This window comes from Ciconia boyciana, chromosome 1, assembly GCF_034638445.1.
Source record: "Ciconia boyciana chromosome 1, ASM3463844v1, whole genome shotgun sequence".
Taxonomy (NCBI): Eukaryota; Metazoa; Chordata; class Aves; order Ciconiiformes; family Ciconiidae; genus Ciconia; species Ciconia boyciana.
Window position 1 is genome coordinate 137,694,080 of NC_132934.1, and position 22,957 is coordinate 137,717,036.

The 22,957-nt window shown below is 42.8% G+C and overlaps 1 protein-coding gene across 1 annotated transcript in view; it reads right to left on the minus strand.

Moving 5' to 3' along the window:
* Window positions 1-22,313, minus strand: part of FRMPD4 (FERM and PDZ domain containing 4) — a 309,861-nt gene extending 287,548 nt beyond the window's left edge. Inside the window, exon 1 of the mRNA XM_072852936.1 lies at window positions 22,188-22,313. Within this exon, the coding sequence (XP_072709037.1) occupies window positions 22,188-22,228 (41 nt within the window). The 5' untranslated portion in view covers window positions 22,229-22,313. The remainder of the gene's footprint in view (window positions 1-22,187) is intronic.
* Window positions 22,314-22,957: the final 644 nt, after the last annotated feature.

Sequence of the window (22,957 nt, forward strand, 5' to 3'; positions counted from 1 at the left end):
ATAAGAAAATACATAATTTGTAAAAGTACATATAAATGTATATATTTGAAACCTAGCAACCCTAAAAATCAGCACGCTTATAAAAAACAAAAAAGTCCTTACAAACATGCTATAGGACCTACAATAAGACCCAACAGCTATATTTAATAAACCACATTTGAATAAGCTCTGGCAAGTATAAAGGTCTCATGTGTCCAATGTATTTGGTCTGCACAATGACACACAAATCGTTCTTGATTCATGAGAAACACTGCTGATCTCACAAACCAAATACACTGGACTTAACTTCAAATAACAGGCTTAGCAAACCATTGAGGACATCATAATTTGCTTTTGCTCTAAAAGTCCCCATGCCAAGCACAGTTTTTCCTAGTCTTTTCCTTTCTTCCACCGTGCCCCTTTCCTCTCTTCTCAAGCCAACACCAGGCTCATTATTTCCCACTCTTTATGCACATGCATCTAACAGAGTAAGGCACTCCAACTTAACATGTGTGACCTCAGTATTTCCATGGCTCCAGATCAGCCTCATGGATCTAACCGGCACACCTTAGAAACAAGGTCTTCATTTGTGCTCCCTCTTCTGGCTTTACGAGCATACAGCACAACCACAACAAGGGTGACACGAAGACCACCTGAACACAGCCGCCACAGCACTGTTTGCAGTCCATCCCCCCGAAAAAAATAACAAAAAGGCATAAGGAAAGCACTCCCAACCCGCATGATACTGCTCGCTGTGGTGGAACGTGCTATGGAAATAACCCAGATCAGTATTCAGGAGAGTGATTTATCTTATTTCACTGCTCAACACAAAAGACCAAGTACTCAACTTCCAAGTACAGCACAAAAATAGCTTCCAGCAAATTTTTAAAGCCCATCCTAATGTTAATTTTAGCTCTGGAAAACCATCATGTGTAACAGAACAAACAGCCCAGCACCTTCCATAATGAAAAAAAGCAGTAACGTTAAAGGTTCATATTTGGATACGTCTGACATAATAGGCCTTTGTTTTCAAGCTTAGAATACATTTTCATCATTTTTATATCTATTTTCATAATAAAACCAAGAACTTAGGTTATTTATATGTATCAACTTTGGCATCAAAGAACAACAGGAAAAGGAAGGGGGGAAAAAAGCCAACTGCCTGGTAGCTTACTTTTCCAGCATAATGTTGTACTGCAGTGGAGGTCTATTTTGAGAAAACCATAGTCACCAGTAGTGTAGCCTTCTCAAGTCATTTTGGTAGAAGCTGTCAAAATATACATTCTTTGGAGTCCTGCTGGATTTGGAACACTTTATCTGGCTTTATTTTACAACAGAATGGAAATTTGTGACTATCCTCTAATAAACGTATTTGAGGAAATGTTAAGTCTGGGTGGGAAAAGAGCAAGTAAAATCACCTATGGTTTTCTCTGGAACACATGGGATATATGCTACAAAGTGGGACTAGACAGAGGCAAAGGTTGAGGAAGGGAAGGAGGAACATAATGTAGACAACACCTGTGTCCAAGAGAACCACTCGGGAATTGTTAACGGCATGAGGCAGCATGGGAGGGAAGCTGCAAAAGCTGCTGGCTGTTGGGAGCCCTAAGCCCCATCTCTGCTCTGCATGACTGTGTTAGAACAGGAGAGAATAAAAGCCACGGCTAAACACAGGAAAAGGGGCTGGAAACCAAGGACTCCCTTTCCTAGGCAGGTGCCCCAGCTAATTACAACTGCTTAACAGTCAGACATAGTATTCTTCACAGCTCCATTTTCATTCTTGCATTTGCAACTAAATTCTTTCTCCCTGGAATATCCTAATGCCTGGTAGTCAGGAACGACAGATGTTGGCTCAGACCTCCAGCCTTCAGAGGGGATATGAAATGCACAAACTCCAAAAAGGGGCAGAAATTCTGCAACACCACTGTGCCTGATAATATTTTCTACTAGCTACCACCAAATGGTCTCCCAGATCTGCTCATCAGGGACATCTGGTATTCTGCATTAGCAAACATGAACTGGTCTGGAACACTCAATAACCTCAGGAGAGTGGTGTAAATTCTCATACTTAAAGATGCTCTTTTGTGATAACAAAGTTACTTGACTCTTCTGAAACTTAGGGAGTCACCAAAATTTTAAAAGATACCACGTTGTGGTAAATGGGCTCTAGAGTTCACCTGCACACTTGCCTCACCACCTATCAAATCCTGTTTAGCATACAGCCGTTCTAATTTCTGGAGAGATTGGTTCAAAAGCAAACAATTCTGCATGGTCTGTAGACAGCTCCAGAAATGGTGCTTATAAACTTGCACAGAAAGCAAGTTAACGTAGGTGAAACTAGCTAACAGCCGTTCACTTTTACATACCAAATAGCAAATGTAGGGACACTCCAGATTAAGTGGCTTACCTCTTGCCTTCCACGTTTTGTGATTTATTCAGCAGTTCTTGTAGATAAACAAACATTTAAACTACAGAAAAAATCCTGGAGAAATCTAAACATAAGTCATCATCATATAATTTACCAACAATCACTTATCAGCCAACCAACAGCATGTCTTCCAGATTCTCAACACTTTATTTACTGTTTACCCTCTCTGAGTGGAAAAATGGTGATAAAATTCAATTTCGTTTTTACCAACATATACAGACTGCTACAGTCTGTAAACCTTTCTAAATTACAGTTTATATTAAGAATTAAGTGTTACGCACTGCAGCCTGTGGAAAACGGATGAGAAGACACTTTTCCCAATCAAGCATATGAAAGCTGTAAGGCTTATGTTTTCTTTGCAGTAGTAATATGTTACACCCCCAAATAGAAGAGAACACTTGCAAAAATGCAAGTGTTTTAGAGATATTCCCCATGATGCCTCATCCACACATTCATACTAAGGTCAAACATAGCTGAAATCTGTAGTAGACTGACCTTTCAACCTTTTTGCCTAATTTAATCAGATAGAAGTTAAATTACATGCCGCAAAAATGCATATTCTAATACATTTTATGCTAGATCAGACTATAAAGTTCCAGAAGGATCTGAATCTTGATCCTATGGCTTGCAAGGAGCACAACTACTGAAGATGAGTTCATTTTTGTTGGATACACTGTTCCATAAAACTTCTGTCTCTTAACTCTGTTTTGCCTTTTTGTTTGTTTTTTTGAAGTGCTCTGGCAGTCCAAAGTTTTTGATGAAAAAAGGGTAAAAAAATCAAATCCCCCACTTTACCTCATCTGAAAATTTAGTTTTGCATATCTGTAAGAAAGTCCCCTTCTTTTCATCAGTTCCCAAATATTCTAATTCACCAGCATGTGGAAGTTCTTCTTCTCCTCCAGGTTTTTTTTTAAAATAGTGCCTGAAACTAAGCACAATGTTCCAAGTGAGAATGGATTTTCTCAACGGATATTATAATATATTCCCCATATACAACTGGAACAAAGTAATTATTGAAAAAATACTGCCAAGTCCATTCCTTACCTAGTGGATGAACACTCTGTTTTTCAGATGCTGCCATTGAATGCTGACAAGTTTTTCCACAAGTAACACAGGAAAATACAAAGGTTTATTTTGCAAATCGTGAAGAAGTTATAACCCAGCAACATGCATGAAAAGTTCCTTCCAGATTACTAACAGACATGTCACACTAAACATTCTCAGCAAAAGCATTTCCTCAGATTTTCTGACCTGCTTAAGATAAAATCAGAAGAAGAAAAAAAAAAAAAAAGAAAGGGGTGGGAGGAAAGGCTATCGGCAATGCTTATGCAGTTCCCATCCAAGGGGGAAGACTCCTGGCTAAATCCAGAAGTAAGCTGAGCAGACCGCAGGTGATCCACTCTTCTGTCACCACCAAGTGCCACTGCAATCAATCAGAATCACTATAGGGACACAGGACAGAGGAAAGCAGACAGTTTTAAAACCAAAAGGTAAAAAGTGTATGTTTAATTTTAGTGTGTGTAAGTACCTTTAATTATGCACTAGAAAAGCATATTTTAAGACAATTCCACATGGAAATAGGGTGTCCTTTAGAAAATTCTTAAATAAGGCCCAATATCTAACTGGTATAATGTAATGCCAAAGGCGGCCTTAAATTTCAAAACCAGATGATGATTTGGCATCTTCATTTGGAAGTCAGCATTCATTAGCTTATAGACAACCAGATGACAAACACACAGTCCTTTCTAAGAGGAAAATGAAATAGAAAAATTGTCTTTAATTGTTTCCACCCCATAATCAGGACATCAAAAGAAATACACAACAACTAGGTAATCAGAACTAGTGGCTTCTTCTGGAATAACAATTCTCTCCCATGTTTTACCAGGTGACAGATGAATTCCGTGATCTGATCTTTACATTGAGCCCAGGCAGAGTTAGTGCCTGATGATTACAGAGGTAAGTTTTCCATCCAGTTGACTACCATCATTATCGCTGTCTGAGTATTTGTGTTTTCTGTATGTGTCAATAAATGTCAAAAAATACTAAACAAGTCACCATGCACTAAACTGTGAAAATATCTCACTGCAGAGATGAAGGAGTATTTTTTTCGCCTACTGTGGAACAACCATAACTTTCAACACAACAGGCATGAGTTATGAAAGTCTAACTGGAGAATGGAAAGACATGGTCTTTGCCTCTCAAATGATTCTTACATTTATATAGCAAAGACTCTCAACACATATTTTATAGGAGCTGTACAGTAAGCTGAGTGGGCATGTGTGTGCATTGGGGCATTTACACACCCCTATACCCCCGAACATGCACCTCCTTTGTCATTATTAATGCTGGTTATTCAGAAAATTATTCAAAACAGTTGCTGGACTAAGCTTGCCAGTTTGGAGAGTAGATCATGTCATCTGGAAATGTAATACAAATTTCACATCCCAGCTCAAGGGTCTGCCAAGCCTGGGAACCGTCACATTCAGAAGCACTCCATCAGCACAGGGAAGCAGACCTAAAAATGTACAGCAGGTTTCCTTCCCTCAACAAACGTGACAGCAGTAGCTACTGCAGCACTGCGCTGAAGGCGCTTCATTAATTCCACTCGGGTATGTGGGGCCAGTTGTGGTTGACTAGACAAAGAGAACCGGCACCTGGGACAGGCAGGTCCTACCAGATGAAATCAGAGCAACAGTTAAGCCTGCAAAGAAAGTTTTGGCTGCGATTCAAGTTACAGTGTTATTTACTTAGCGAATAAAGAGACGCTGTACACAGGGTTATTTGGCCTATGCAGTGTGCATACAGTTTGGCTGGAAGGAAAAAAAAAATCCACTGCATTTTAGTTGTAACGGCTGTATCATTCAGTTCACAAAGTAAAAAATGAGCAAGCAAAGAGGGAATGACTGTATGTATTTGAAAAACAAAGTAGCCATACATATAAGGACATAGCTGTCCTTACTTAACAAATTTTTGCAAAGATCGCACGAAAACGAGAGTGAAGTTTCCTTATCATTTCACATTACACTACACCAACTTTAAGCCTTCCTGTCACTAAACACTAAAGGCAGAACCAACAGCGAATTTGCTGTCTAAAGCTCAAAATTGCTTTCCCCTGAACATAAGTATAAAGGAAAGCACAAACGACCTATTCCCCCCCCAAAACCTTTAGAAGCCAGAATATTGAACTAATTAATACAAAAAAATCTGGTGCAAGAAGGTGTCTTTTTGTGGTCAGAGTACCCACACACACGTGCGTGCGCCCCTGCCAATACTGCCAAGCAATCATAACAACTTGTGAGTCAGCATTAAGTACTCATGGTGAAAAGGGGGATCTAGCATAAGAAAGCTGCTTGAGTGGAAAACTAATTGGAAGGGGGTGGGGGAAAGGGGGAAAGGAAATAAAGCAGCAAACCACACCACAAAAATTAAAAGACAAACTGTTTTCTGCTTACCACCACATTTAGAGATGGAAAAAAAAGAGTATTTTGAACACTGGATAGAATAAATGTCAGCTGTTATCATTACAGCTTGGTAAACACATGTTGATCCAGTAATATTTTATGCAGCTAAAATCAATTTCAGCCATTTTGAGATAATGCCCAGAAGGATAGGTATTGTGTCCTCTAATTAGAAAGCTTCTCATTGCAGCACTGAACTGTGAACCATTTGAAAAAAATCAAACTAATGCTGCTTTATCTTGTCCTATGAAAGAAACATTTTAAGCATCTAACATGAAAACAGAATTTCTCTTTTTGAGAAGCAGCACGTAACATGAGCAAACGGGATGAACTCTGACATTAATGGCTAATGAACACAAATGAAAGGGAAACACTTCCACGAGCATACACTTGTCTATTCATTTCAAGGCCACAGAACACTATGAGGTCGAGACGAGCTTTAGAAAACACAACAAAAAGCAAATCAACATTCTGCCATTAAATAAATACAAAGTACTTTTGCTGAGATGAAGGATGAAGCCTGCACTGACATCTGGAAGAGTGAAGGTTCCCCCCTTACCCTTTACAGAGCAGGCTACTATTAAATCTATTAAAGAATCACCATGACAGGTAGCACACCCAGGCACCACGAACAACTTGAATCCAATAGGGCAAGTATAGAAACAATTTGCAGGGGCACAGAACCTGCCAGCTTTGCACACTGCCATTTCCACTGCCTTTTTGGAATATCCCTTTCTCAACAAGGCCTGTCACAGTACCTTAATGCCTACTAAAGACATCAAAAGAGAAGAACAATCAATACTTTGCTTTGGAAAAAAAACTCTTTGTTTTCAGTAAACAAATATGCAATATATTCAGCATGAAAAATAAAGATATTGGAAGTTTTTTATCCAAGCATGTCAACTATTCTACTGTTTGTATTCCAAGAATATTACTTATAAACTGGTCTTCTTTAAGACATACTAAATATTAGTCACCCAGATGCACGATGTTAGCCATCTAGAAAAAGAGTAAAAACCACAGTACTTTTAACTGTGCATCCTGACAGTAATTCCCCTGATATATTTTTAATGCAATTAAAAAAACAAGCCAAAAGAGATTGAGTAGTTCTTAATTAAAATTTTTCAAAAGAATAACGTGTTGTGGGTTTTTTTAGTGTGATCCTTTAGAAGTATCCTTCAAGATCCCCGTAACCACCACCTTTCTCTAGCCCACATTTTCAATGATGTGATAGAGTTCATAGGTAAACATCGCAAAGCATGAAAGTCATGGACAAGGAAGGGGCTGCTGAAGTGCCATATATGTATAAGGAATGACAGAAGATATAGCAGGAACTGAAAAATCACTGTATGGAAACTCCTTGAAGTTTACTCCTGTTTGTGTTAAAAAAGGGAAAGCCACATTGTTCGAAGTTGAATTAAAAATTCAGGCTAATTAATGCACCTATAAAACTTCCATTTCTAGCTTAGAAATTAAGAGTATTTGAAAAGCAAGCCATTAATACTCTCCAATTTTTTTGTGTGGTTTCAGAAGCAGCACAGACACGCTACACTAGTAAGATGTTCTTTCCAAGTTCAGAAATAGAGCATTTGAAAAGAAACCTTTTATCTCTTCAGACAGCTTCCAGAACCTGGAAAACGTGTACATGAGAAGGATATAACCACAAACTTACTGCTATGAATGAACACATGTTCATTATTTTAAAAATAAATTAAAAATTAAACAACCTCTCATTTGTCCTGGACAGTTCATCTTCTACAAGCAACGTAGGAAAATTAATCCCTTGGACAACTACTCTCCTCTCCTGCCTAGTAAGGTAAAGATATGAAGAGAAATCTGCTTTTTAAAACAATTCACAGTAATAGGAAGCCAGTTTCTTTAGACTGTACGACTCAGGAGCAGGGGTGGAATACCTTGATACATCAGGATGCGCACAATACACGAAAGCTGCATTTAGCACTCAGAGCCTGCACTTGGTTCCACATGTGCCCAGGCAAAGCCAAGACACTCGAAGGCAGCTGACCAGGCTCCGAAGGCAGGAGAAGGTGGGAGACAGGCAAGCCAGAGGAGCCAGGAAAGACCGGAGGAATTTCAGAGGGGCTGAAGCAGCTTCTTCCCCCTCCAACCCACCTTTTCCAGGATACCCCCCTCTCCCCAGATTCGCTCAGCTGTGGGGTTCTCACATAGCCTCCCCACTTCTCAGTTCCCAGAGGCAACTGAGTGGAGGTCTCTGCCTCCCCAGTCTCCCACAGCAGCTCCCACCACCAACTGTGGTGCAACATAACAGAGCTGAGCAGATGCCAAAAGCCCCACTTTCCTTCTTCCCCTTCCACCTTGCTGCCCAAGACAACATGCTCCAATCACTTCTGCCAGGCCAGTTTAGATATCTATACCTGAAGAAAAGAAACACACCGAAACCAGTTTTCTAGTGGTTTTAGTCCCCGAAGTAGCTCACCATGGTGTAAGATGTACATAAAGGGCTGCAGGGAATAAGATAGGGGGGAAAAAAAAGGCAAAAGAAAGAAGGGATCAGTCCCCACAGCCTCGTGAGGCCTCCTGCCATCAGGACTTACATCAGGTTGACCACATACAGAAGTGCGCCCTCAAAGTGCTTCAAAGTGCCAGGGCCTACTCCTAATTCTTCCCCATACCAATGAAAAAAACCAAATGCTTTCTGGTTTTGGGGAATTTTTTTTAAGCCACAATAAAACACAAGCACGTTCCCAATTGCTATAGATTTTGAGGTCGTTATCTGCACTTGAGGGGGGAAAAAAGTCACAGGGCTCACCAATCATCAAGTGCAGGGGATGAGCTTCACCCTGAGAAAACCCACCACCCTGATTACAGTGTCTCTTAAGCAGCAGATACACAGGGAGACAGGGACCACCTTGTTATTTCATGTGTTGAGCTAGTTCAAGCTCAGCCACCAGAAACCCCTTGGAGAAAGAAAGAGTTTCAAGAAGAAACTCAAGACCTTAAAAAAAGACTGTTCTTTCTGTTGCAATGCTGGAGTGAATTCTTCCTTTTTCTAAATAGCAGTCACGCAGATTACAGCACATCTAACCAATTAATTCAACCAGCCTTATGAAGCAAATAAACTCCTACCCAGGCAACAAAGCAAGTTCATCTTCACACAAAGATCTGCTAGTCTTGAACAATTACTTCAATTCACTCACGGCAAATAAGCCCTCGTTCAATACAACATTCATTAACTTACTTTCTCCAATTTCTTCTCTCTTCCTACCTCTGCCACTCCTCCCCTATTACATGCTGTAGCCCCTACTCACCCTGCCCTCAAAGCAGAACAGTCAAGTACAGATCATTCCCCATGCGCAGTTCTTCTCTGTCCCTCCTCACTGTATGCCCTGGCAGAGGGGAGTGCACCCCCTGTAAACATGCCAGGTAACGTACAATACATAATGCAAAGTAAAAACCTAGGCAGAGAAGACAGCCAACTTCATGAGAAAACTGTCCGCCTCTCTCCCTGGAAAAAAAATGATTTTTCTTCAAAGATAAAAATTAACATTTTGGTTAACATCATCTGAGGTTTTAAACAGGTAAAAAATAAAAATCAAAAAAACCAGATGCCTTTAAATTACAACTTTCATATGATCCATAACCTAATGTCAGTAAAAAAGAAATGCATGTGAATTTTGATCATTTCTACCTGAACACGTAAACTACATTTTGACTTGATTAGTCATATTGTACAGTCAAAACAAGTGACACTTGTCTTTTCTGTGCTAAAGTTGTACAACCTGTTATGCATTGCAGTGTTAAACAAGCAGCCCACTTCTTTCTAGAGTAGGCAAGGCCTTAAAGGTAGTGCTATAGTAACTTTTCATTTTTTGTGGGATAAAGACCTAACATCACAAGCAAAGAAAAATTTGAACTTTAGCACCGGGGGGGGGCTCTTCTGGGCAACTGAATCTCCACTCTTTTATGGCTCCTGTTATGGATGCTTCAAGAAAATCAGGCTTGTGTAGTCTCATTGAGAGCAAGCCAAAGTCACTGCCATTGTTCAGGCATTCAGGTAAATATGAAGCACCCTGGCTCTACTAATCTTGTTAGATACGGACTATTTCCAGATTTCTTCTCCAGTTCTTTACTGCTCTATTTCAGTCAAATACAGAGCACAAGTGAAATAGACGCATCTCGAACTTGTAACACATGCCTACCTTGTTCTACATGGCCAGTGCAACTGTTAGTGCTTCCGGTAGCATTTACTACCATAGAATAATGGGCATTTTACTCTCTAAACATATGAGTACTGCCAAACCCAGGCTAATATAATCACAAATTCAAGATTAAAAACCAACAGTGAAACTGCAAAATCTATAAGCAAGGTAAGCAAAACCTTACGGGCTGCATAATGCTGGAAAAGTATTTTATATAAATGTGTAAGTACTTACACGAGAAAGACTGACAATTCATCAGAACAATAAAAGGTAAATAATGCAAAAACCTCCAGAAAATCTTCATCCTAAACGGGGTACAATCAGTACTACAAAATTCTTTGTAGTATCTTTCCCTTAAAGATACTAAAAATATCTTTCCCTTAAAGTTTCAAAAATTTCAAGCAGAACCCAAAAATAAACTCTATCAACAACCAGAAGATCATAAAAGGATTCATTCTCAACACTTGCCTTTAGCATAGAAATATTCCTTCTTTGTCTTCACCACCTTCTTTTTATTCTCTGTATAAGTCTCCCTTTTACCAATGACTCTCAAAATCTTGCAAGCTATCCACCTGTTCTCCAGAACCTTAATCTCCCCAAATTCCCATAGCTAAAACTGATACGCAGCAATTCCCTTCACTTGCATTCAGTATCCACTGACAACACAAGTGTTTCATTTAAAGCTATTAACTCTTAAAACAGCCAAGGAGTGATCAGCAAGACTTGCTCACCCTTTAACAGTCCTACATGGCCAGTGCGAAAGTCTAATGGAGAGTGGAGACTAACAGTAGACTGTCGTGGCCTGAATGAAGTCATGCCACCACTGAGTGCTGCCATGCCGGACATGCTGGAACTTCAATACGAACTGGAGTCAAAAGCAGCCAAATGGTATGCAACAATTGATATTGCTAATGCGTTCTTCTCAATCCCTTTGGCAGCAGAGTGCGGGCCACAGTTTGCTTTCACTTGGAGGGACGTCCAGTACACTTGGAATCAACTGCCCCAGGGGTAGAGCCCCACCATTTGCCAGGGACTGATCCAGACTGCAGTGGAACAGGGTGAGGCTCCGGAACATCTGCAATACCTTGATGACCTCATCATGTGGGGCAACCCAGCAGAAGGAGTTTTTGAGAAAGAGAAGAAAATAGTCCAAATCCTCCTGAAGCCCAGTTTTGCCATAAAACAAAGTAAGGTCAAGGGACCTGCACAGGAGATCCAGTTTTTAGGAATAAAATAGCAAGATGGACGTCATCAGATGCCAATGGATGTGATCAACAAAATAACAGCCATGTCTCCACCAACTAGCAGAAAGGAAACACAAGCTTTCTTAGGCGTTGTGGGTTTTTGGAGAATACGTATTCCAAATTACAGTCTGATCGTAAGCCCTCTCTATGAAGTGACCCGGAAGAAGAACGATTTCAAATGAGGCCCTGAGCAACAACAAGCCTTTGAACAAATTAAACAGGAGACAGTTCATACAGTAGACCCTGGGCCAGTCCGGGCAGGGCAAGGTGTAAAAAATGTGCTCTACACCGCAACCAGGGAGAATGGCCCTACCTGGAACCTCTGGCAGAAAGCACCAGGGGAGACTCGAGGTCGACCCCTGGGGTTTTGGAGTCAGGGATACAGAGGATCCAAGGCCCGCTATACTCCAACCGAGAAAGAGATTTTGGCAGCATATGAAAGGGTTCAAGCTGCTTTGGAAGTGGTTGGTACTGAAGCACAGCTTGGCACCCCAACGGCCAGTGCTGGGCTGGATGTTCAAAGGGAGGGTCCCCTCTACACACCATGCAACTGATGCTACGTGGAGTAAGTGATCACACAACGGGCTTGAATAGGAAACCCCAATCGCCCAGGAATCTTGGAAGTGATCATGGACTGGCCAGAAGGCAAAGATTTCAGAATATCACCAGAGGAGAAGGTGACGTGTGCTGAGGAGGCCCCACTGTATAATAAACTGCCAGAAAATGAGAAGCAGTATGCCCCGTTCACTGATGGATCCTGTGGTCTTGTGGGAAAGCATCGGAAGCTGCTGTATGGAGTCCTATATGACAAGTCACAGAAACTGCTGAAGGAGAAGGGGAATCGAGTCAGCTTGCAGAGGTGAAAGCCATCCAGCTGGCTTTAGCTATTGCTGAACGAGAAAAGTGGCCAGTACTTTATCTCTGTATTGACTCATGGATGGTGGCAAACGCCTTGTGGGGGTGGTTGCAGCAATGGAAGCAGAGCACCTGGCAGCAGAGAGGCAAACCCATCTGGGCTGCCACATTGGGGGCCTACAGGAAAGGTGGGGACAGACGTTTTAGCAAGGCCTGTTGTGACAGGACAAGGAGCAATGGTTTTAAACTAAGGGAGGGCAGATTTAGACTGGACTTAAGAAAGACATTTTTTACAATGAGGGTGGTGAGGCACTGGAACAGGTTGCCCAGAGAGATAGTGGAGGCCCCATCCCTGGAAACATTCAAGGTCAGGTTGGATGGGGCTCTGAGCAACCTGATCTAGTTGAAGATGTCCCTGCTCTGCAGCGGGGTTGGACTAGATGACCTGTAAAGGTCCCTTCCAATCCAAAGCATTCTATGATTCTATGATTGTAGCAAGATATTACTGCCCGGGTAGGAACCTGGTTGTAAAAGTATGTCACGTAGATGCTCACGTACCCAAGAGCCGGGCCACTGGAGAACATCAAAACAACCAGCAGGTGGATCAGGCTGCTAAGACTGAAGTGGCTCAAGTGGATCTGGACTGGCAACATAAGGGTGAATTATTTATAGCTCAGTGGGCCCATGATACCTCAGCAACATATAGATGGGCTTGTGATCGAGGGGTGGACTTGGCCATGGACACTATTGCACAGGTTATCCATGAATGTGAAACACGCGCTGCAATCAAACAAGCCAAGTGGTTAAAGCCTCTGTAGTGTGGAGGACGATGGCCGATATATAAATCTGGGGAGGCCTGGCAGATCAATTATATCACACTCCCACAAACCTGCCAAGGCAAGTGCCATGTGCTTACAACAGTGGAAGCAACCACTGGATGGCTGGAAACATATCCTGTGCCCCATGCCACCGCCCGGAACGCTATCCTGGGCCTTGAAAAGCAAGTCCTATGGCGACACGGAACCCCAGAAAGAATTGAGTCAGACAACGGGACTCATTTCCAGAACAACCTCATAGACACCTGGGCCAAAGAGCATGGCATTGAGTGGGTATATCACATCCCCTATCATGCGCCAGCCTCCGGGAAAATCGAATGATACAATGGACTGTTAAAGACTACACTGAGAGCAATGGGTGGTGCAACATTCAGACATTGGGATACACATTTAGCAAAGGCCACCTGGTGAGTCAACTTTAGGAGATCTGCCAATCAAGCCGGCCCTGCTCAATCAAAACTTTTATGTACTGTAGAGGGGGATAAAGTCCCTGTAGTGCACATAAGAAATATACTGGGGCAGACAGCCTGGGTTATTCCTGCCTCGGGTAAAAGGCAAACCCATTTGTGGGATTGCTTTTGCTCAAGGACCTGGGTGCACTTGGTGAGTGATGCAGGAGGATGGGAAGTCTGATGTGTACCTCAAGGGGATTTGATTTTGGGTGAGAATAGCCAATGATTCAAACTGTATGATATTAATTGCTATGTAATACTGTATATCATTGCTACTATAGTTGTTATATGCCATGTCAACGGTATTACAGTAAGAATCACCAAGATTAATGAAGAATTAACTTTGATGAAACCAAGCAAAATGCAGCGGTGATGGAACCAGAACTGGCTTCAGCATGCAACAATCCAACACCACACACCATCTCTCCTGTCCTGAAAGACAGGACAGATGGAACCCAAAGTCATGGACTGAATGAACTCAACGGACATTTTAGAGGGACGGCCCATAGACTAAGGGCATAATATCTGTGTGTATATATCAAAAGACAGAAAAAATGGTGGTGATTAATTGAAATGTATTGGAAAGTATGGGACCTGGGCATGACGTAGATGGTATAGAACAAGGGGTGGATACTGTCCTGGTTTCAGCTGGGATAGAGTTGATTTTCTTCCTAGTAGCTGGTATAGTGCTGGTTTGGATTTAGCATGAGAATAATGCGATAACACACTGATGTTTTAGTTGTTGCTAAGCAGTGTTTATACTAAGTCAAGGACTTTTCAGCTTCCCATACTCTGCCAGCAAAGAGGTGCACAAGAGGCTGGGAGGGAGATAGCCAGGACAGCTGACCCAAACTGGCCAAAGGGCTATTCCATACCATATGACATCATGCTCAGAACATAAGCTGGGGGCAGCGATCACTGCTCAGGGATGGGCTGGGCATCAGTCAGCAGGTGGTGAGCAGTTGCATCACTTGGGTTTTTTCCCCGGGTTTTGTGCCTATCTCTCTCTCGTTGTTTTCCTTTTCATTATGATTTATTATTATTATTAGATTTTATTTCAGTTATTAAACCATTCTTATCTCAACCCACGAGTTTTCTTACTTTTGCTTGTCAGATTCTCTCCCCCATCCCACTGGGGGGGGAAGGTGAGCAAGCAGCTGTGTGGTACTTGGTTGCCAGCTGGGGTTAAACCACAACACCAAAGAAGTTATTTTTGTCCGAGCAATAAATCTCACAAGGGACTTTTCTTAAAAGATACTAATCAGCTTTTTGTCACTTCCCTCTCCTATTTTAAGTCACCAGTGAAAAATATTTAATAGGATGCAGCTTTGCATTACCCTCCACCACACTCATTCTACTTCTTCAGAGTGTTCTTACTCATTCAAATTTTTTTTCCCCCCTGAAATTCTTCTTTGTTGGTTATTAATACTAATGAAAATAAATTTCTGGTTTTATAGCCAATAATCAACCTATTAAAGGGAGTTTTTATAGGCTCCACACTAAAGCAATACTGGTAGAGACTTCTACAACACCAGGTCCTCATTTAGGTCAGAGACACTTTTGAGTCCCTTCACATTTGAGTACTTGAGTACTTCACATTTCTAGCTCCAATGTACTTTCACAAGTTTAGATTTTAAGCAGTGTTGATTTCACTAGGATTTGAACATGCAATTTATTACTGAAATTTATACTATTGGCACTGTTATTTGCTTCATTTCCAGTCAATGGAATAATTATCAGAAACAGAGTCTCATAGATCCTTTTAAAAGTCTTCAACATACCTTCAATAAATGTACAACCTTTTGAGTTCACAAATTTCTCCAAAGTATTTCAGAAAACTTTAATCACAAATACTCATTATTATAAAAAGCAGCTTTAAGTACAATTTGGTATTATCAGAAGTCTCTTCCCATTCCAGGCATGTCCCTACAATATTTAAACACTGATACCTTATCAGCACCAAAAGTTTCCATCCTGTGGTAGATCCAAATAAGTTATATGCCAACAGCCATGAAAACAAGTAATTCATGCACCCTGATGGTCTCGCCTGGTTCAATAGAGCTACTTGTGCATGACACAGTATGTAGGACTGGAAACCAATAATACTTTTCCCTTATTCACATTTGAATTTTTGCATTATTTGTCATCAACAGTTACTGTTCCTTCCCAGATGATGGTTCATTTTATAGAAGATGGTAGCTCCTACATGACTTTACTCAATTCTTCATCACATCAGTCAGATGCTAAGTTGTGATACACTAACATAACTACTTTCAAGAGCAGTAAAATACCTCTTCTCTGCCACATTACCAGCAGAGCTGAGAGCATGTGTTATCCACTCATTATTTCAGGTCACGGTTTGTATTTTCTACGAACAGCTTGGTGCATTTCCATTATGACCTAGAATGTTGTAAAATATGGAAACATACCCTCATTTTGTATTACTGTTATGGTTAAGGAATTTTTTTCAATTTAACTGAAATTTCCCACGTGAATCTGTCAGACTAAAAAGATAAGCAGGCTTCTCAAAAAAACCCAACCAAACAAAAAAACACGAACAAACAAACAAAAAAACCCCCCAAAACTAAAAAAAAAAAACTATAAAACACCTCAGGCTCTTCCCAGTACCAGTGAATACAGAGGAAAGAAAAAACCCAACCTTTTCTATCTATCTTCTCAAACCATATGAGAATATTAACAGATTGCCTTAAACATACACATGCAAGAACATTGGTAATAGTTGCTATTATAAAAGAAACTATCCCAAGATTCTCAATTCAACCGTGTCACTAAGGATTTGACATCACAGACTGAAGTTCTCCACAAAAAACCCAAAAGCAATGGAAGACCAGTCTTCCTAGAAATTAAAATATTATACTAAACCTGCACATGCTTTGATTGTTCTTAAATCAGAGCATCCATTCTCAAAGTTGATTCCATCTTCTTTAGTAATTAGTAGAAGAGGGAGAAATAAAAGCATTACTCTTGGAGTTTGTTTTCCATTTTTTTGCTTTCTCAAAAATTTCCAGAGACAAGGTTACTTCTGGTTACATCTTTTAAGCACTGTATCACTAGGCAAACAGTATTTAGAGAACATGCATATTTAGCAGAGTTGCATCATCATTCACTGGCCACTTGACAAGTTTACAGCAGTTCATAATATAAGGAGTGGTTTTAATAAATCTCTAAACTGCTGAAGCCGTTATGACATACAACATTACTAACATCACAGACATTAAAGCATGTGTCTTTATTATGTGTCAGCTAACAAAACAGACAAATAATAAAATACAAGGTAAAGCGCTTATATTAATGTGAATAGACAAATATTTCATTAAATGTAATGCAGTCCTCTCAAGAAAAAAAGGTGAAATGAATTCATGGTTATTTGAATTATCATCCAGTATAATAAAATCCTTTTTAGAATTAAATCACCTCCTTTGAGCATAAAAAGGATAATCATAGGCTTTCTTACTGACACAGTCTTTTGTAAATACTGAAAATAACTTACAAGCTATGATATTGTCATTTCAAAGAGTACTCATAAAAATTGTTCCAAAAATTGCATGTAAAATAGTATCAGTAACTTAAGTACACTTTTAATTGTCTCTCCATTAAGGTGGCTTTTTAAACATCACAGCAAAATAAAAACATGACGAGGGAAATCACAGATAAAGAAAGATGCTATTCTGATAAACTGAAGAAAAAATAAGTAAGGATCCCAAAAATCTTCTCAAATTCCTTAAAAAATAAGTAAGTAAATAAATAAATCAAACAACAGACCAACTAATCTCAGAACCTTAAATCTGGAAAACATACATCTGCTTGGCCACATAAAAATAACTAAACCATGAAGCCAAGCAACCTTGTTCCCCGTAAAAACCAGAGCCTAGCATTCAGAATCTACAAACACAGCTTCTGGTTTGTTAGGTTTTAAGACAGCTCTAGGAAAGGACCTTTCACACCAGTTTGGCAGGACATCTCTTTAGAGATCTCTGGAGAGAACAGGACCAAGCGCAGGTCTACAAAGGCTGAAAAATGAGACAACAAATGTAAGACTCTAAGATTTGGAGTCTGTTTAGACTTGCTTCACTTTTTATAAACAGTAAGAACCCAAAAGCCCAAACATTTGTGCAGTCAATCTACCCGATTAGAGATGCCCAGTTATGGAAAGATAAGCACAGAGGATGAGAATGTGATATTTATCCACCCCAATGAAAAAGGACTCTGTAAGAGGTTCCTCCTCAGTGAGAAACACAGCCTCAGGGTTAGCATAATCACAGGAAAAAAGCCATATTTGAGCGCTCTCTGAAAAGAAGAGCTTACAGGGTTACAGATTGTTTTGTTGTTGTTGTTGTCATTTTAAATCTGATTCCAAGGGGTACAGCAGGGATATGGCTATTCACATCCAGTTTTTAATGGAATAAATTTAAACTCAACAATAATGGATGGCAATGCAAAACTTGAGCAGAGAAGTAAAGATCCAGGTATTATCAATTTACCTACCATATACCACCAATTAGCATCACTGGTAAGGACAGGTCCAAGTCTTGCTGGTATCCTCTTGTTTGTTATACGGGGTTAACTCTCCATTAATTATACTTTTAACAGCCACAATGAGGTAGTGCTGATGTCTACTTTCTTACCCCATGCTGCAGCCCTACTTTTGGGAGGCTTCCCTTCTGGTGACAAATAACAGCTCGCATGAGCTCAGAACTTCTCCCGCAAAGGTAACTGTGTGACAGAGACATCCAACCCACCCTTGCCAGTATTGCCACAGCTTACAGACTGATGGCCACTCATGTGGACAATCACGTTATTTTCTATCTAGTGTTATTTGGCAGAGCTACAAACTGTGGCAGGGGCATGGGAGCTATGCGTCCCAACTCTGGAGGGTGACTACCCCACTCAGTCACATTCAGCTGGTATCCAGACAGCCATCTTTCCATACAGAAGTTTTATAGCCTGCTATGACAGCTCTGAAATAGAACTGACCTCTATAGACATCACAAAAACAGTCATTCCCAAGATTTTCTAACAAAAAATATATTCTACAAATACAGGCTTAAACTCTTGCTAACCTCTGTTCACTATTCTGACCTATTGTTTCATAGTTCATCTGTCCAGTACCAGCTAGAAACTTGACACTGTGTCCGTTACTCAGATCTACCTAGATCTGAAAATGCTCCATTTCCTATTCGGCACAGCGACACCATCATTCCTCCACTCCCGATACCCATGCTCAAGAATCACCGCTCCATACTTCTGCTGGTTCTACTCCTTCCCCAAGCAGCTGCTAAAAGCAATTAAGAGAGAATACCAGGCAAGACAGACTTCTGATCCAACTTAATCTGGCAATTTTTATGTGCACCTTATCTATCCTACTAATCCTCCCTCCCAAATTACAGACACTACCACACCATACATGCTTATGCAGCCCACGCTACAGAAATATTCACCTGCCTTGTACAGCTCCACATCGAAGTACTGATCCGTTAAACAAGGCTTGTCAATCATTCTCTACACTTGGAAATTCATTACAAGAAAAGGGTTGTGTTTTGTTTTTTTTTTCTCCAGAGAATGATGCCACAAGATTTATAGCAGAACAATTATTCCAGACCATTACTAGACTGGTGAATTTCTAAAAGGGGGGTGGGAGAGAGGCTATGTTAGTGAATGTGCAATCAGTATTTCTACATGGTATTTTTGGTTTCAATGTCAGATGGCTATCTCCAATTTTTAGATATCAACAGAAACTTTACCACGAAGCATCTATATTTGATGCATAGTACACAACATGACAGACCTACAAAGGCAAGGAAAGAAAAAGATTACCAAAGATCACATCTGTCATAAGACCAGTTTGGCTTTCTCTTCCATTTCTGCACACATCCCTTTTCCAGATTATGCCCATATTCCCCACTCACCCAGCAACTGTGGACGACTGGTGAAGCAGTTGCAGAAATGAGAGTCTCTAAAAGACCCTACTCACAGGTACCACATAAAAAAGCTGCACAGATACTTAAAACATAATAATGTTTTATGTATGCTATGTAACATTTTATATCCAATAGCCACCTAAGAGTTTATACCCCATCTTAAGCTTATTCTAGATAAAAAGCCTTATACATTAATTGATTAAGGCAAAATTTAAATTCTCGCCACATCTATTAAAATTATACCATGACTTTAAGAAGTATCCCTCCCAGTAGCCATGCATAACAGAGCTTATCCGTGCCACTGCCTGCAGAATCAAGGCTGCAGACTACAACTGTAATAGCTGACTTGCAACCTAAAATGAGATCTGAACGCACAGCAAAATAAAATTTAAAAAGGCTGAAAGTCATAAAAAAGTTCAGTACCAGCCAAGTTCAACACAACTTTCTGTAGGTAATCTGCCTGCAAGATCACACTCTCAGTTAGATACTGTTTATCGTCTCACTGCTTTCTTTCAGAAAGGCCTTTCTTCTAACAGCAAAGAACCAACCATCATTTTCAGGCAAACTAGTTTTTCAACCCAAACGCACAGGAGGATTAAAAATGGGGTTTACACTGGAACCTGCCTGCTCTGTGAAGCTCTCCTAAAATTGGAACATATACCTAGCTGTTACCTAGGAAACAGCAAGTAAAGTCCTGTGTAAACTATTAGGTCGTTTAACAACCAGAAAATTAGAAACGAAAAGAGTAGCTCAGTACAGAAATTATTTACTGCAATCTACAAGACAAACTCAGTCCCTAAGTACTTCATATCCTTGAATCGAGCGAAGCAGGATACGAGCTTTGAAAGTTGGGATTTCATTTCAGAAAGAACTTTCAGGTCCTTCTGGAGAAATGCTATGATCTGCCTTTACTTAAATACAAATCTCAGCATTGGCAACAGCTGTGTCTTCAAGTATACAGAAAGCTACAGATTTTGTACCCACCAACAAAGACCGAAGCTTACAGTGTGTGTGTGTGTGTATATATATATATATCTATAAACTGCCATGTACCTGACTTAATAACATTTCCAAGAGGCATACCCCTTTCTCTCCCTTTGATTCTAGCTCAAGTGTGACATGAAGATCTGGGAGCTTTTCTAAAACACTGTTTCCAAACAAATAGAAGAGATGAAGCAATTCAGTTACCTGGAAAGAAATATCATACTGCATGACCTGCTCCTTATCTATGTGAGTATATTTTCCCTCTCCTCAAAGTTTCCACTGTAGCTACTGCTGCTGCAGCTCTAGCGTATCAGCTAGGAACATGACCCAAGGAAAGCCAAGCGGGCTGCTAGTGTTGTAGCCGTCACATCGTGTAAAATTGCTGTGAGCAGGATGAGACAATGATGTGCTTGAATGATAGCAGCTGTTCTGTGCTGGCATCGCCACAAGCAGAGCTGTAATCACAGCCAGGTGCGATGGTGGGAATTTGGGGGGATAAAGGCTACGCCTGCACCTGTGGCACTCTGTAACTTCGAGCCATGCAATATTTGTTTTTTAAAGACCATCTGTCATTTTGACAAGCTCCCTTACCCGGGCGTCACTGGAGCAAACTACCTTTTGTATTTCCTTAACAAGGCCTTTCTCCCTTTCGTACAACATCCACTTTCAGTCTCATATGCGCTTCATAAACAGAAAAGGATACGGTAACTATGGTGTAGGAACCACTGAATCATAAGAATTCAAAACACTCCTAGTTACTGTGATCAAAGCTCAATCCTTTAGGAAGATTATCCGCACCCAAAGCCTGAAAAAATCCTGCGACTCAAGTACTTTTATACCACATCTTTGAGATAAAGTGCGATTCCCCCCACTACTGAGAAGGGCTACCTCCAGTTACATTGAACTACGGCGAGAACATTTTAACGGGGGCTGTTGTGCTTCTTGATCCATCTCTGCAGCTTCGGGCCTGGCAACCAGCTGCGAATGCAACAGTCTACGGATAGAGACCACAACTCCCAAGCCATTAAAAGGAAGATTTACTCGGAAAGCAAAGAAAAAAGAAGAAGAATCCTAATCAAGCACCCATTTAAACAACGAGAAGTACACGCCTTACAAGCAAGGGATAAGAGACGCCAAATCCACTCGCCCCCCAGCACCCATCACCGTGTGAAACGGCAGAGGGGCAGCGCTCAGAATCCAGCGATGATTTCACCACTTCTCTAAAAATATCGCTCCCGCAGGAGCCGGCGTGTCCGAAGCGGCCGTACGGCGGGAGCGGAGGGGAGCGGGCGGGCAGGGCGAGCCCGCTCCCCGCGGCGCGGCCAGGCCAGGCGCTGCCCCGCTCCCTCACAACTTCGCCCCCGCTCCCCGGCAGGTGACCGTTACGCGCCCCGCGCCCGCGGAGGCGGCGCGACCACCCCCGCCCCGCGCCCGGCTCCCGGCGCCGCTTTTGCATTGTCAGAACAGTTCTGGTCGCCCCTTCACGGCAGCGCTTCACGGCGGGCACCGCTCTCGCCGTAGGGCGGCCAGGAGCGCCCGCCGCGGGACGCCTTCGTTGGCCCTTAGGCAGGGGGAGGGCGACGACCCATCCCGCGCAGAGCCTCCGGCGCGGCCCCGGCAGGTGCCAGGGGCAGCGAGCGCCCAGCGCCCCACCCCGACCCCAGACCTTCGCCCCGCTGCGAGGGAAGTTGAGCGCGGCGGCGGCGCTCCCCACGCCGGGCAGCCCCCCAGCCCTTCCCTTCCCTTCCCGCCCGCGCCGGGCAGGGGCAGCGCCTGCAGCCGCGGGACGCCCGCGGGTCGCGGAGCAGCATCGGCGGCAGCGGCAAACACCTACCCGGAGAGCTTCCCAATCTTCACAAAGCTAAACACATCCATCCATGCAGCCGGCTAGCTCTGCCCGTCACACTCACTCACTCCAGCAGCAGCGGCGGCAGCCGCTCCATGTCGGGAGAAGGTTGCGTCCAGCGGCAGCAACAGCCCTTGCAAAGGCAGGAGCCGGCGGAGGCACAGGCTGCTACCCGCCTCCGGCAGGGAGCTGGGCGTGCAGCATCTCGCAGGAGCAGCGTTCATCTGCGCGCAGCCCTCCCCCTCCGCTCCCCCCCGCCCCGCTCTCTGCCTGCCTTGCCCCCTCCCTGGGGCAACTCAAGGCACGGGGAGGGCGCTGGGGCTGCCCGGCAGGAGGGCTGCCCTCAGCCCGGGCCCCCGCCGCGCCGCGCACCGGGAGGCTGAGGGGGAGGCGGCAGCGCTCCGCCGCCCGCTGCCTCTTTGCAGTATCCCCAGAGGAGGAAGGCGGGGGGGGGGTGAGGAAGGTGGAGGGTGTAGAAGGGGGAGTTTCTCCTCTCGCCGGCAATGTCTCCCCCTCCCGTGGGGGAGCGGAGGGCGCAAGCGGCGGCGGCCCGCGCGGGCGCCGCCCGCTGGCTCCAGCCCGAGGCGGCGCTGCGGCCGCCGGGAGCGGGCCGGGCCGAGGGGCCTGGCCGCCCGCCGCCGCGGAGGTGCCCGCAGGGCCTCCGGGAGCCGCGGCGGCGGGGACGGAGGGCAAGGGGTCGAGGCTTGAGGGGGTGCCCTCTCACGGCACGCCCGCGCTTCCCCGGGGCAGGGGGCGGC